The sequence below is a fragment of the Chiloscyllium plagiosum genome, chromosome 2 (genome assembly GCF_004010195.1).
Source record: "Chiloscyllium plagiosum isolate BGI_BamShark_2017 chromosome 2, ASM401019v2, whole genome shotgun sequence".
In the NCBI taxonomy this organism is placed as follows: Eukaryota; Metazoa; Chordata; class Chondrichthyes; order Orectolobiformes; family Hemiscylliidae; genus Chiloscyllium; species Chiloscyllium plagiosum.
Genome location: NC_057711.1, coordinates 66,687,927 through 66,705,038, shown reverse-complemented (window position 1 = coordinate 66,705,038; position 17,112 = coordinate 66,687,927). Strand labels below are relative to the sequence as shown.

Genomic DNA, 17,112 nt, shown 5'->3' with positions numbered 1-17,112 from the left:
AGAGAGAGAGAGAGACAGAGAGAGAGAGAGACAGAGAGAGAGAGAGACAGAGAGAGAGAGAGACAGAGACATAGACAGAGAGACAGAGACAGAAATGCAGCCATCACTCAGCTTCCCCCGCCAGCCACAGGAACTCAGCTGCAGGCTTTCCTGGGGATGGGAAATTATTGCAGGCCAGACCACTGTGCCATTGACGAGCCCCTATGGGAGGCATCCTCACCAAAGCAGCCAGCGAAAGTGACCTGGACACCAAAGATGGAACAGGTATTCACTTAATTGGAACAGCGACTGGTCTTTGCTCCTGACCTGTGGGTCCCAGACTACACTCAGCCGTTCTACCTATACGTCAACGAATCCGAGGGGTTTGCACCCAGCATTTTAACGCAGCTCCATGGGGATTTCCGACGTCCTGTTGCTTTTTACTCTGTACACTTACCGTCTGTTGTAAGGGGAATGCCGACATGTTTGAAAGCGGTAACAGTAGAGAAGGCCACCCCTGTTGTCCTGGATCACCCATGCACTGTTTTGGTTCCCCATTCGGTCTCCCTGCTGCTAAATTCTGCAGCAACCCGACATTTCATTGCCACCTGGAGAACTGGCTAGGAGATTGCTTTATTGTCCAAAGCCAACCTGTCCCTACAATATGCCCCTGCCCTGAGACCCCGCCACCCTGCTCCCACTCACTCGGAAGATCATTGCAGACAACCATGACCGTTTATACCTTGTTCAGCAGGTTGTCACTGCGCCCTGACCTCTCTGAAACATCAAGACAACCCTGACCTCATACGCTATACAGACTAGTCCTCCTTCAGGCTCTCGGACCACTGCACACTGGCAGAGTATGCCACCTGCACCCCTTTCGCAGTGCTAGAATCAGCTGCACTGCCAGATGGCACCTCCACACAGGCTGCGGAGCTGTTTGCACTCACTCAGGTTTGTATCATTGCTAAAGGTCACACAGTAAACATTTATACTGACTCCAGATATGCCTTCGGAGTCATCCATGATTTTAGCACACTCTAGAAACAGAGAGGCTTCATCACGTCAGCAGGGAGGCCACTACAACATGCTGTGCTGATCTCTAACTCCTGAAAGCAATCCTGTTACCCTCAGCCCTAGCAATTATCAAATGCACTGCCCATGTCTCTGTCACTGCAGTGTCACCCTCGGGAAAACCTCAGCTGATACAGCAGCCCGGGAAGCCGCACTGCACCCCACTACCTACGTCCTGCAGGCCCCTAGAATAGTGAAGGCTGCAGTATTCCCTGACCCCTGGCCGCTCCACAGCAGGAAAAGGACAGTTGGGCCCAAAATTGGGGCCATGCAATCAGCTTCCCTACAGCTGCTGGTACACCCTGATGGCTGCATCATTTGCCCAAGAGCCCATCTACACACACTGGCCCCAGCAGCTCATTGCATTGGCCACACTGGCAAGCGGGGCATGATATACAATGATGTGGTCCTGGTATGCACCGGGATTCACTGCTGCTGCCCAAGCCCTGCTGTCACAGTGCCTCATCTGCCTCCAGAACAATGCAGGAAAGCCTGTTGCCAAATACAACCATCTGCCAGTTCCTGAAGGGGCCTGTCAGCCACTTACAGATTGACTTCGCACACATGCCCCAAAAACAGGGTTATAAGTACATCCTGGTCATCATAGACATGTTCTCCAAATGGTTGGAAGCATTTCCCACAAGAAAGGATGATGCACGGTTAGTAAAATACCTCCTAAGGGATGTTATCCTCAGACTTGGGGTCCCTGGCAACAGAGATGGACAGGGGGACTCACTTGACTGCTCGGCTCACGACTGGCATTAGCGAGGCACTGGGGATACCATGGCAACCCCACATCCCCTACCAACCCCAGTGATCACGCATGATTGAACAGATGAATGGCGCCCTTAAGACCACATTGACCCAGATCACCCAGGAAACAGGAGTGACCTGGCCAGATGCCTTGCCACTTGCCCTTTATAACCAGACCTTGTACACTCACGGGGGCATTCCCTTAGCCTTAATCCCCTTAAACATCTGACATGGCTGAGTGGTGGCTGGAACCAGACAGGTCCCCTGAGTTTACCACACTAACAATACCACCAGCCAAGACCAAATACAGGGACAACAGCCCAGCCCGCTGGATGTCTGCAGGGTACCATCTGGACAAATGTGGTTTTTACCCAGCCTACAACCTCTCCCATGAGCCCACAGCCCTGACCATTGCTGATACTAATACAAACGGGCCATCTGCGGGATCCATCTGTTTGAAAAGCACACAGCCATCCAGACTGGAGGCTGGCTGGAGTCGGTGCGCAGACTCCCTGCTCCTAACTCCTGCAGCACGCCGATTCGCTGCAGAAGGCAGCATTTTAAACATACAGGTCCTCAACAGGACCAGCCAGAACACCACCTTCCTCACTGTTGGACAGGGACCCAGACCTGCTATCTCCGGACCTACAATGGCACCTGTTTCATCTATGGCCGCAAAGCCTACCCATGGCTGCAAAGCCTACCCATGGCTGCCGTTGCCCTGGACTGGGAGCTGCAGTACCATTCATCTATCACTCATCTATCAACCCTGCGGTTGCACATGGAAGCCCAAAAAATCGCTGCCACACTAGAGGTGGTGGCAAACTCCACAGCTGAAGCGCTCACCCAGCTGAATGCAGAGGTGGTTGCCATTCGCACTGTGACCCACAGAACAGGGTGGCCTTAGACTACTGGCTCGCTGCGAAAGGGGGCACATGCGCCCTCATTGGTGCTGACTGCTGCACTTACATTCCTGACCCCAGCTCCGGCTACATTGCCCCCTTCTCATCCCTCTCCTAAGCAAAAAAAAGGAGGAATTATGGGAAAAGATCTGCCACCCTGCCTAGGCCCACACAGAACATAGGAGAGCAAACTTGGCCAAACTATACCAGAAACACCCAGAATACCTCAGCAGGGACCAAGCAGGCTGACTAGTGAAACCAGACAGCACTTGCAGACAAGGGAATACACTTCCCAAAAACACATTAACAATACCCGGTCGACACAGCTGCCCAAAGCCCCGAGGGCAGTATCATAACACAGCAATACCAAAGCCACACAAAGAACAGCTCACTTCCTTTGCAACTTCATCCAAGGATATGCCATTCTTCCTCAAGTGTTGTGTCTAGTTAAGGCCTAACCAGTAATTTAGAAAGCTTTCCTTTTGCCTTTGTACTCTATGCCTCAATATTCTCAACCTGTTTTGTCATCTTTACAGGTCTTTCAAAGTAGACCTCTTAAAATAACATTTTGTGACAAGTATTCACAGCCTTGGGCCACTAGAATTAACTCATTTTCAATATCATAGTCCCAAATTACTTCATACAGAACAACCTCATTTATCTGAATGAGACAGATGGGAAATATTTTGTTTGGATAACTGATGGTTCGGATAACTGACATTTTTATGGAACCATGAGATCTTCAATCGGATAATATGAAATTCAGATAATTGACATTTGGATAACTGAAATTGTTCTGTATATGAACACAACAAAGAGGAAGATTGATCATTAGACCCCTCAAGCCTACTCCACTATTCACTAACGTCGCAACTCACCTGATTACTCCACATTCCAAATAGCCTGCTAACTTCTAAACCTCTTGCTTACAAAGGACATATCTATCTCTGCCTTAAAAAATTTAAAAACTCCATCGCTATCACATTGAGGAAGAAACTTCTAAAGAGGGAGAAAAAACTTTTCCATTTCTCTATCCCAAATTGTCAATCTTTTCTTTTTAAAAGTGATCCTTAGTTCTAACTCTCCACAAGTGGAAGCATCCTTTTTACATACACCTTATTAAGACTCCTCAGGATCTTAACCAAAAACCTGAAATTGTTGGAGAAACTCAGTGGGCCTAGCAGCATCGACAGATAGAAAGCAGAGTTAATGTTTCTGATCCAGTGACCCTTCTTATTGATCTTTTCATTACACAGGTTCCAGACCAGTCAGCACACCCTTACAGAAGTTACATGACATCACCATTAGAATTTCTGATAAAGGTTATCTACAGTCAGGCTCTCAGTGCTACAGAGTCAGTGTTGCATGTTCAGTCATGTAATGTGCAATATCAGTAAGCATAGAGTCTAATAATGTTAAGTCTGTGATACTATAGCAATGCAAATATTTAATGTTGCTTACAAACTTAAAAATATCTGTCTCAACAAAAACCATACTGTTGTGCCACGTGTCATGTGAGCTTTATGGGGCAAGTCTCATACAATATCATACTGTGGGCAATGTTTTACCCAAGAAACCAGACATGAAAAGCTAATGGTGAGGAGTTGGTATGAAAAGGTGATTGCAGCAGTAATGAGTTTTCTTTTATTGAACAGTCATTCCTTTTCATCTAGAGTTCAGTGCTGAGGATACAACTACAACCAAGCCTAAAGTGCTGCAACATGTATTGAAGCAAAGTAACATCAATGGAGGTGAAACGTTAGTGAGCACTTTTCTTTTGCACAAACACTAACTACAGATGCAAGCCTGCGACTTCTAAATAAATAAGAGAAGCCAATAGTAAAAGAATTAAAAACCAGAAAATGCATTACACTGCACAGAATTTTAGACAAACAGGAGGTTTGAAGAACACAGCAAGCCAGGTTGCATCAGGAGGTGGAGAAGTCGATATTTCGGGTATAACCCTTTTTCAGGACTGGGGGTGGGAATAAAGGGTACTACAAATAAAGTGTGTGTGTGTGTGTGTATATATGGGGTGGGCAGCAGAGTGGTGAAGTAAGTTTAGGTGAATACAGGTGGTGGGTATGACCTGGTTGGTTCATAGGAGGATTGAATCCTGTTAGTAACTGGAGGGAAAGATCAGGTGGCAGGCCTGGAAAGGGAGTCGGGAGATGGGTGGGAAGGTTATTTGAAATTGGAGAAGTCAATGTTGAGTCTTTGAGCTGTAGGCTGCCCATGCAGAAGATGAGGTGCTGTTCCTCCAAGGTGAGGTCTGATTCATTGTGGCAATGGAGACACCGGAGGACGGACATGTCAGAAAGGGATTGAGAAGGGGAACTGAAACCAACCCTTCCCTCCAGCTACCAAATTGATTCATTCTTTCTATTGATCAAGCAGATCATATCTGTATTTATCTATCAATATCTCACGACTCCACCCATAAACCTTCTCCCCGCTCCCTTTACCTGCAGCACCCCCTACCCCTTTTTCTGAAGAAAGGTTATACCCGAAAGTGATGCTGCTTGCCTCACTGCTCTTCCAGCCTCTTGCTCATCTACTTCAAATTCCAGCATCTGCAGCTTTGTTTGTCTCTAACAGAATTTTATACTGGCATTTTAAAGAGCACAGAGATACAAAGCAAGCATCTGACCATGGATTGGCTCACCATTAATGTTCTATCAGAATTTCAGTTATAGAAAGAAACAAAAATCTTTATCAGTTATTGATTTGGGAAGTAATGAAAGATGGGTAGAAACTCCTCCTGCTTTGGAAAATAAAAGTTTAACAACCTAAATCCTCTAGAATTTAGCTTCATGACCACAACGATTCTGACAATATCTTCTCAGATGTAGAAAATTAAGAAAGAGTCAAGTCTAGGTTACACAGGCTGAAGTTCATGTTGCAGCAACAACAGACTAGTGAAACAATCAATAAATTCATAGACAGGTGTTGATGCAAAATGTATGGAATGCGACTACAAAGCTAACAAAGCCGTCAGTTGCAGCACCAAAAAATCCAGACCACACCATCTAACAATTACCTGACTAACATTTATGCAGGTAGATTTGATACTATCAGCAGCTGCGCAGTGTTACAGAATTTCTAAATGCATTCATATTCAAGAAATGCTCAAATTAGATTGGATTCATCAGGCAGAATATCATCATCTGAAAAGTTCAGCTGTTTGCAGCAGCTCCATTACTTGTGCTTAGAAGGAAGATGGCAGTATGTATTTATGTTTAAACCCAAGATGACGAAATGTGGCACAAAGCATTGCTTTCATAAGATTACTACTCTTACAGACCTTAATCCCAACTTCTCAGTGGCGAACATTTTTCTAACCAGAATGATTACTGGATCCATACATTTTTCTCTGGAGTCACAGGAACTGATAAATTTTAGGACATCTTTCATTTGATATTGTTTCTTCAAGTTATTATTTGGATTATTTGACAAACAGGACATATCCTAACAATGAATTCATTAGGAATCTACAAGGTTCTCTCTATTATGACATTGCAATCCACAGAAAAATTATGAAATTAACAGTGGCAAGATAAAATGGCTATTTCCATATTCCAAACTATTGGTTAATAAACTGAGGAAGTTTGCTTTCATAAAACAGCTATTTGTTGTTAACCTAATGAGTAATTTGCTGAATTCGACCAGTTATTTGTATTGAACCTCTCTCAGCTGGAGACCTACTTAAGTGGTTAGATCACCAACCTGGTTAAATTTAAAATTTATTGTGACCAGTGGAGTTGGACTAGAAAAGCAAGCAGTGCATCTCTCTAACTTCAAGTCATAGCAAACATAGTTTCAAACAAACATTCATGTATACATACAATAAGGTAGGGTTGGATGTGAAGCCATTCTTCTGGCATTGTTCATATTCCTCTTGATCATCTGCCAAAGTGAACAGTTTACATTATTAAATGGAAAACAAATGTAGTGACATTTCTAAACCTTTTGATGCACACCAAATACAAGCACGTTAAAGATACTACATTTTGACACACAACTCAAAATGTCTGCAAATCGGGAAAACAATATGACTTGTACCAACAGTCCCTACATTAGATTCTATTTCTCTTTATTTTTCAGTTTAAGTAAAATTTTCTGTACTATAGGCAGCCCCCCTCAACAAATATTTTATTATGTTAAGAATAAGTTACACAACATGAGATCATTATTTCTGGTTGAACTATAGGGAGAAGCTGAACAGTTGGGGCTGTTTTCCCTGGAGTATCGGAGGCTGAGGGATGACTTTATATAGAGATTTACAAAATTATGGGGTGAGACCAGAACTAGAGGGCATAGGTTTAAGGTGAGAGGGGAAAGATATAAAAGAGACCTAAGGGGCAACTTTTTCCACGCAGAGGGTGGTACGTGTATGGAATAAGCTGCCAGAGGAAGTGGTGGAGGCTGATACAATTGCAACATTTAAGGGCATTTGGATGGGTATTTAAATAGGAAGGGTTTGGAGGGATATGGGCCAGGTGCTGGCAGGTGGGACTAGATTGGGTTGGGATATCTGGTCGGCATGGACAGGTTGGACCGAAGGGTCTGTATCCATGCTGTACATCTCTATGACTCTAATCTGGGTCAGTGCACTAACGTTGCAGAGCCAATTCACAGAATAAATTGTGCTCAGTTATGCATTTGATGCAACACAACATTTTCATTCTCAGAATTGTATATTTGAATTCTTTTGGCACTGTACAGGCCATTTTAAAGTAAAATTGACTGGTTTATATAGTTTTGAAACAAAACAACCCAAAATAAATGAATCACATTTATCAAGAGTGAGTAAACTAGTATTTCATTGTTGTACTGCATAGAACATGGAAAATTTGCAGGACATTTCACTCCCTCAGCCTTTTTCACCATTCGCTATGATTATGTCTGAACATCCAACTTCATTGCCTGTTCCTGTGCTTCCCTGATATCTCTTGATCTGTTTAGCCCCAAGTGCTATGCTCAATTCCTCCTTGAAATCATAATATTTTAGCCTTGAAAGCTTTCTGTGGAAGCAAATACCACAGGCTCACCACTCTCCAGGTGAAAGATCTTCTCATCTCAAGCCCAAGTGGTTTAACCCATATTTAAGGTTTTTGTGAAGATTTGCAGCTCATGCTGTGGATGAGGCAGTTGGTTAGTTTGCCAAGCTGCTGGGTTATCATGCATAGATTTCATGACTGTGCTGGGTAACAGCATCAATGCAACTTCCGTGAAGTGCTGCTGTTCTGTCCTGTTTGGTATAACCCAAATCCTTAGACTGTGATCCCCAGTTTTGGACTCTCCTGTCATTGGGAACATCCTTCCTTCTATCGAACCCATCTAGAATATCAGTTAAAAATCACACAACACCAGGTTATAGTCCAACAGGTTGAATTGGAAGCACAGTAGCTTTCGGAGTGAAGCTCCTTCATCAGTGATAGTGGAAGGCTCAATCCCAACAGAATTTATAGCGAAAATTTACAGTGTGATGTAATTAAAATTATACATTGAAAAATTGATTGTCTGTTAAGCCTTTCATCTGTTAGAATATAGTGATAGTTTCACTTTCATATGTAAATCATAAAACCTTTTTTTTTAAAAAGTCGCATTCTCGGGTTAGCTGTTCACAATGGTGATAGCTAGACAATATGTTGAAGGTGTTGGCCCCCTGTGTTCGCTGTCTATGCCATGATGTTTAGATTGAATCTAAACATCATGGCATAGACAGCGAACACAGGGGGCCAACACCAGTTGACATAACTGACTGCTGTGGTAAACAAAGCATTCATCTGTCAAATGCATTTGAAAGTGTCTGCTGACATCAATCATCTGACAAATTCTCACTGCAGTTGCACATCTCCAATTATTTAAAAATCTGCATGCACATAAAATATAAATCTGATCTTGTACATTTTAAAACAAATTATTGTTTTGCCAAAAGCTTGACAAACTCCGAAACATGAAAACAGAAGAGAAAATATAACTATTTCAATTTAGTTCTGAGGTTTCACAGCTTCTATGCATACTCCTGGGCATTAGCAAACATGTCTAAATTGAGACTGGAGGACGCCAATGAAATTAAGTAATGTTAATACAGAGAAGTTTTCTGACAGTGTAGAGGACTCTGGTAAGACCGCATTTGGAGTACTGTGTACAGTTTTGGTCTCCTTACTTAAGGAAACATTTGAAACAGGTCCAAGAAGGTTCACTCAACTGATTCTGGGCATGAAGGGGTTATGTTCTAGTAAAAGGTTAGATAGGTTGGGTTGGATCCACTGGATTTTAGAATAGTGATTTTATTATCGCAGGTGGTCTAAAAATTCAAATTATTTACTTTGTTATACTCCTGGGCATTAGCAATCCACATTTCACTTCCTTAATTTCTTTCCATCCATTTAGATAATAATCCACCTTCCTGTTTTTTTTGCTCCTGAATTGGTTCCCCTCATTTTTTTTCACAATGTAATGCATCTACCATGCATTTGGCCACTCACTAAGCTTGTTCTGAAACATCTCAGCATCTATCCTCATATCACAACCTCCAACTCAGCAATGAGTTGATCAACTCTTGTCCACTCTAACTGCAGAGTACCTACACCCAAAAGGACTGAACTAGAACAGTTTTTCACAGCAGCTAAATAAACTTTTAATGATTTTTCAGGATGTGGGCTGTTGCTGGTACAACTGCTAAACACTATTACTTGCCAGAAATTGGTGGCAGGTTTGCTTGAATTGCTTGCTATGATCAGAGCAGTTTAATACTTTTTAAATTAGACACATTGTCAACAACTTTGCTGAGGTTTCACATCTTGAAATAGGTAAGCCTAGTTTCTGAGAAGCTAGCTGAAAAGTCTGTTTCAGGATGCAGAGACATTGGGAAGGGTGGATTGCTGCAGGATGAATACAGCATGGCAGCTGCCCAGAAACCTTAAGTACGGTTGTATAAACATCTTTGGGGTTATACACAGCTTCACGATGCTATGGAGGCACTGTTTAGTTGATAAACATACTTCAGTTGACACATACAGTCAGTAACATCCTGAATATGTGGGAAGCCAGCAGGATCCACCTACCTTAGCACCAACTTATTTTACATACACAAAGTTGACATAACTGACTGCTGTGGTAAACAAAGCATTCATCTGTCAAATGCATTTGAAAGTGTCTGCTGACATCAATCATCTGACAAATTCTCACTGCAGTTGCACATCTCCAATTATTTAAAAATCTGCATGCACATAAAATATAAATCTGATCTTGTACATTTTAAAACAAATTATTGTTTTGCCAAAAGCTTGACAAACTCCGAAACATGAAAACAGAAGAGAAAATATAACTATTTCAATTTAGTTCTGAGGTTTCACAGCTTCTATGCATACTCCTGGGCATTAGCAAACATGTCTAAATTGAGACTGGAGGACGCCAATGAAATTAAGTAATGTTAATACAGAGAAGTTTTCTGACAGTGTAGAGGACTCTGGTAAGACCGCATTTGGAGTACTGTGTACAGTTTTGGTCTCCTTACTTAAGGAAACATTTGAAACAGGTCCAAGAAGGTTCACTCAACTGATTCTGGGCATGAAGGGGTTATGTTCTAGTAAAAGGTTAGATAGGTTGGGTTGGATCCACTGGATTTTAGAATCGTGATTTTATTATCGCAGGTGGTCTAAAAATTCAAATTATTTACTTTGTTATACTCCTGGGCATTAGCAATCCACATTTCACTTCCTTAATTTCTTTCCATCCATTTAGATAATAATCCACCTTCCTGTTTTTTTTGCTCCTGAATTGGTTCCCCTCATTTTTTTTTCACAATGTAATGCATCTACCATGCATTTGGCCACTCACTAAGCTTGTTCTGAAACATCTCAGCATCTATCCTCATATCACAACCTCCAACTCAGCAATGAGTTGATCAACTCTTGTCCACTCTAACTGCAGAGTACCTACACCCAAAAGGACTGAACTAGAACAGTTTTTCACAGCAGCTAAATAAACTTTTAATGATTTTTCAGGATGTGGGCTGTTGCTGGTACAACTGCTAAACACTATTACTTGCCAGAAATTGGTGGCAGGTTTGCTTGAATTGCTTGCTATGATCAGAACAGTTTAATACTTTTTAAATTAGACACATTGTCAATAACTTTGCTGAGGTTTCACATCTTGAAATAGGTAAGCCTAGTTTCTGAGAAGCTAGCTGAAAAGTCTGTTTCAGGATGCAGAGACATTGGGAAGGGTGGATTGCTGCAGGATGAATACAGCATGGCAGCTGCCCAGAAACCTTAAGTACGGTTGTATAAACATCTTTGGGGTTATACACAGCTTCACGATGCTATGGAGGCACTGTTTAGTTGATAAACATACTTCAGTAACTTCCTTTTCGATTTCTGGTGTTTCAATCTTATAAAAATTGAGCAGCGAATCTTTAAGGTCAGATTATTGTAAAAGCAACTTCATAATTCAAGTAAAATGACAAAGTTATGGCTAAAAATATATAAGAAACAGGTATCAATAAAAAGATCATAAGACATAGGAGCAGAAATTAGGCTATTCAGTCCATTGAATGGCAGAGCAGACTCAATCACGGCTGCTAAGTTCCTCATCCCCATTCTCTCGTTTTCTCCCCACAACCCTTGATCCTCGTGATACTTGAGAACCTATCTCAGTCTTAAATATACTCAATGGCCTGGCCTCCACAGTCTTCTGTGGCAATGAATTCCACAGATTCACCACTCTCTGGCTGAAGAAGTTTCTCCTTATCTCCATTCAAAAAGGTCTTCCCTTTACTCTTTAGGTTGTGCCTTCGAATCCTAGTCTCTTCTACTAATGGAAATATCTTGCCAACACCTGCACTGTCCAGGCTGTTCAGTATTCTGTATGTTACAATTAGATTCCCTCTCATCCTTCCATACACTATTGAGTATAGACCCAGAGTCCTCAAACATTACTAATATGTTAAGCTTTTCATTCCTGGGACCATTCTCGTGAACCTCCTCTGAACACACTCCAAGGACAGTACATCCTGAGATATGGGGCCCAAAACTGCACATAATACTCCAAATGTGATCTGACCTGAGGCTTATAGAAACTCAGAAGTACATCTCTGCTTTTGTTTTCAGGTCCTCTCAAAATAAATGCCACCATTGCATCTGCCTTTATAACTGCTGATTCAACCTACAAGTTTACCTTGAGAGAATCCTAGACTAGAACTGCCAAGTCTCTTTGCATTTCAGACTTCTGAATTTTCTCCCCCTTTAGAAAATAGTCTACACCTCTATTCTTCCTAAGAAAGTGCATGACCTCACACTTTCCCCCATTGTGCTTCCATCTGCTACTTCTCTGCCCACTCTCCTAACCTGTCCAAATCTTCCTGCAGCCTCCATGCATCCTCAATGCTACCTGTCCCTCGACCTATCTAGCAAACCTAGCCAGCCCTCAGTTCCTTCATCAAGATCGCTAGTGTATAAAGTGAGAAGTTACATTCCCAACACTGAGCCTTGCTGAACACAACTTGTCACTGACTGCCATGCTAACAAGGACCCTTTTATCCCCACTCTGTTTTCTGCCAGACTGCCAAGCTTCTATCTAAACTAGCACCTTGCCTCTGACACCATGGGCCTTTATCATACTCAGTACCTCCTGTGCAGCATCTTGTCAAAGGTCTTCTTGAAGTCCAGGTAGATAACATCCATTGGCTCTCCTTAGTCTAACCTGCTCATTACTTCCTCAAAAGACTTCTAGCAGATTTGTCAGGCAGGCATGACCTCCCCTTGATGAAACCATGCTGACTTTGCCCTATTTTACCATACCCTTCACAACAAATTCAAGGATCTTACCCATGACAGTGGTTAGACGAGTTGGTCTATAATTTTCCATTTTTTGCCATACTTCCTTTTTAAATAGGTGTGTCATGTTAGTGATTTTCTAGTTCTCTGGGACCCTCCCTGATTCTAGCAATTCCTGAAAGATCACTACTAATGCCTTCACTATCTCTTTAGTTATCTCACTTAGAATTCTGGGGTGCAGTCCATCTGATCCAGGTGATTTTTCCACCTTCAGGCCATTCAGTTTTTCTAGCACCTTCTCCTTGGCGATGGCTACCATACTCAGCTCTGCCCCCTCACTGTTGAACTATTGGGATATTACCCGTGTCTTCTGCTGTGAAGACTGATGTGAAGTAATGTAGTTTCTCAGCCATTTACTTGTCCCCCACTACTATCTCTCCAGCATCAGTTTCCAACGGCCCAATGTCTACTTGTGCCCTTTATATATGTAAGAAGCTCTTACAGTCTTTTATATTATTGGAAAGATACTCTCATATTTAATCTCCTCACTTTTTTTTTATTGTCCTCTGTTGGTCTTTGAAAGCAAGATGAAAGAAAGTTCAGGCCTGGCTTACTGAAAGATTTCTACTTCCAAAGTGAAGGGGTTAATGTCAGATTCAGCAGCTGCAGCTGCTTTCATCATTGAATAGTTAGTATTTGCCTGTACATAGATTTAGTAGGCTGAGAGAGACAAGGAAGGTTCCACACTAGTTGTATGGTTAAGGCACTTGCAGATTGACTGGACACTTTCAACAGAACTATAGTCTATTTCCTTTTACTCCATTTGACTAAGAATCCTCTCTTTGATGGTATCACTCAGTATTCTCCCTTGAGAGTTCTGCACAAAATGGTTTCTCATAAGCTCTGTGGAGAAAGTAAGGTCTGCGATAAGCTCTGTGCAATGCTTAAAATCGTTGCTCCCCCAAATCTGTCTGAACATGCTTTATGATGTCCAATCCATTCATTGTCTTTTAGTTAGGCAATTACCTTCAACTGCCTCAGTCATTAGGTTAAATGGCATGTGTTGCCAGGTTGTGGTGAGCTAGCAAGAACTAATTGTATCTTGATAATGGCTTCCCTGGAGGGTTCTGATTGCTTTTGCAAATGCTCACAATTTCATTAAAGTCTCTAGCAATTTCTTCAAGATAAGCAGAGGGTAGTCCTAATTCCAGCCTACATCCACGCGAACAGTCCGTTTTCTTTGGAGAAACCAGAATCTGGGAACTAGTTTGAGGATTAGAGGCCTCCTATTTAAGATAGAGGAGTTTTTCTTTCTTGGAGGTTTATTAGTCTGTGGAATTCTCCTCCCCAGACATAACAAGAGGCACAGTTATTGAACAATTTTAAAGATGAGTTAGAAATAATAGAGTTGCATGGTATAGAAACAGACCCTTCAGTCCGACTCAAGATGACCACATATCCTAAATTAATCTAGACCCATTTGCCAACATTTTGCTCATATCCCTCTAAACCTTTCCGATTCATATGCCCATCCAGATGCCTTTTAAAATGTTGAAATTGTACTGGCCTTCACCACTTCTTCTGGCAGCTCATTTCAGATACGCACCACCCTCTGTGTGAGAAAACATTGTTGGATAGATTCTAGATAAACAAGGGAGTTAAAGGTTATTTGAGGTACACTGGAAAGTGCAGTTGAGGGAACAATCTTGATCAGCCATGACCTTGTTAAACAGCAGAGTAGGCTTGAAGAGTCAAATTACTTAATCTTTGCATCCTCATTTCTTCATTGGCATGTTTGCGTGCAAGGCATGACTCTGGACATTTTATTTTCCACCCAATACTCATTAACTGCAATTTTGCTCAGGTTTCTTGATACTACACTGAAAACCATAAGGTACAGGAGCAGAATTAGGCCATTCAGGCTATTGAGTCTACTCCTCCACTCAATCATGGCTGACATTTTCCTCAACACCATTCTTTTGCCTTTCCTCTAATTCTTACTCCCTTAACTATTCAAGTACCTGTCTGTCTTAAATACACTCAATGACTTGGCTCCACAGCCTTATGTGGCAATGAATTCCACAGATTAATCACCCATTGGCTGAATAAATTCCTCCTTATCTCGTTGAAATTCTGCCTTGGTGTCAACAGCAGTCATTCTTACCTATTAGCAATACCCTTTGTTAACTCAGTATTTGCTTAAAATATATGGTTACTTAATAAATAGAAGGTGAACGGAATAAAGACAAAATCTTCATTCTCACCACAGACGCCCCTCTGCCAGTCTGCATGCTGCCCAGCCATGGCATGTTTATTGGTGTGCCAGGAACTGTGGGAGTATAAGGTGTGCTGCACTGCAAATCACCAAAATCATCTCGAGCATGAACAACCAGAAACTCATCAGATCTATGAGGAATTAGAAAAAAAAGTCAACTTTACCAGACAGAAACTATTCATTAACCAGAAATTCATATTTATTCAACAAATAGCTAATGATCCTTGCAAAGTATGTAGGAGTAATGCATAAGACAAACTCCACACCAACGAGTTTGCTAATCATTTTCAATCATGCCAGCAACCTACCAGATAAACCAATTAGTTCATTTTACCAACGTGGTGCTTATTAATAAGATAAAATAACTACTCCACTTCAAACACATACTCCATTATCTTGGCTCAACACTTCATTTTAAAAGAGGTAACAAGTGGTACCATAAACACCAAATTATTTTCTGGCAAGTTGGAGATTGTCTCAAACTGAGGTTTCTCCATTTCTTAGTATAACACATCTGACTGAGCTACAAACATAATCTTTATCCATAAATAAAATGAATTTTTTTGTGTTCAAAACAGTTTCAGTAATTTCTTCAGCAAGAATTTCCGTTTTTCTTTATGCAATGCCATGGGATATTACAAATGTAACCAGATGTTCTACCCTCTCATCCAAAAGATGGCACCTGGTATAGTTCAGTATTCCTTTACTGGCGCATAGTATCATACAGTGTGATTTACTATATCAAATCCTTTTAACATTTTATATAATCATTCGGAAAAGCTGTTAAGGGAACAGAAGTAAAGGTTTTGCAATCTGATCATCTGAGGCCCTAAATCAATCTGAGTTAAACTAAATTGTAATCTTCCATCCACAGTGCCAATATATCAACACACCTTCCTTCAGATGAAATACCTGAAAACTGATGTCCAGATGTGGTTTGAGGAAGGCTCTACACAAACTAAGCATAACTTTGCCCCAACCACAAAATATTTTAATTGATCATGGAGATTAAGCATTAGTATAGACTTATTAGCCTTTGAGATTTTATAATGATTTAGATTCCCATTTTATGAGCTGTATAAAAGTACCAACATTTTGCATTGCTACTTGAGAACTGTCTAACATGGGAACACATAACACAAAATTACAAATTTGAATAAAACAATTACTGAAGGCTAATGGACTCTACTGCGAGCTTATGAATTAGGATAGTCATCTGAGGAGCATTTCACATTGCACGGTCTTCTCAATTACACAGCAGAAAGTCAAAATAGCTCCCAAAGCACACCCTTTTGATTCCAGTTCAAACTCATCTTCAACCCAAGTGTAGATCTGGGTAGCCAGGATTGCAGACACATCTAGTTCCTGGATATCATGACTTGTGGCTATGGCAACACAGTTCCGATTAGCCTAAAAAGGTAGCAAAGCAGACCAGTCATATTTTGACACCAATATTAGAAAAAAACAAATTTTATTAAATTGAAAGTGGATTAATATTCCTCTTTTAAAATAAGTATTTATTAGCTTTCATTTGAAAAAGCACATGAACTTACTTTTACAGTGATTAAACTGGCACTTTTTGATGAAATTATGTATTCACTTACTTTATTAATTGCAAATGCTGTAATGATGTCAGATTCTTTATGCACAATCCTTGCCCTTCCACCAGGGTAACCAGAATCAGCTTCCACCTTTGTGAAACAAAATGGAAAAAGACCACATTCTGTACTGTAATAACTCCACCTATTGCCTTATGGTACTAAAGTATAATCCAACATTAGAACTGTATAGCAAAAGCTTTCCAACACATTTTTCCCCAAGACATTCACCTTCATCAATTGGTGCATGGCTAGACAAGACCAACAAGAGAAGATTTTTACTGAGAGATAACCACTTGGGAAGTAAAATTATGTTGTGCAGTCGTAACATTGATAGACATACTGTATAACCAAAATGGCACACTGGGTTCGATTTTGCATTCTGGATAAGTGTTATTTTTCCCCACTTTGGATTTCAGGTTTTTGCAATACCAATTTTATCCTTTTAGTTTGCATTTCAACCCATGATGCTAGTACTACTGTTGACTCCTGAGCTGGAAGTGACTGTTACATCAAAGACTGACCATATTCTGGGGCAAAATAAATTTTGTTGGTAACGTGATAAATTGCAGATTGAGTCATATTTCTCACCTGAGGAACAAATGAGACTAACTCTGCACGTTGTGTTATGAAGTAAGTTCGACCTCAACTTTTATAAAGTACTTGTAATGAATATTGCAAAGCTTTTCAGAGAAGGGTGAAAAAATGGATAAGTAGATGAAATTTATGGACATTGTGCAGAGGGA

At 41.1% G+C, this 17,112-nt stretch overlaps 1 protein-coding gene across 5 annotated transcripts in view; it reads right to left on the bottom strand.

Annotated features, from left to right (window-relative positions):
- LOC122560620 (dmX-like protein 1) overlaps positions 1–17,112 on the bottom strand; it is a 236,632-nt gene that overhangs the window by 23,455 nt on the left and 196,065 nt on the right. For all 5 annotated transcript variants that reach the window (XM_043711479.1, XM_043711440.1, XM_043711459.1 and 2 more), the window contains 4 exons: positions 16,373–16,459; positions 16,057–16,178; positions 14,758–14,899; positions 6,554–6,614 (listed from right to left, as the gene is read on the bottom strand). In XM_043711479.1, coding sequence (XP_043567414.1) covers positions 6,554–6,614; positions 14,758–14,899; positions 16,057–16,178; positions 16,373–16,459 — 412 coding nt within the window. The remainder of the gene's footprint in view (positions 1–6,553; positions 6,615–14,757; positions 14,900–16,056; positions 16,179–16,372; positions 16,460–17,112) is intronic.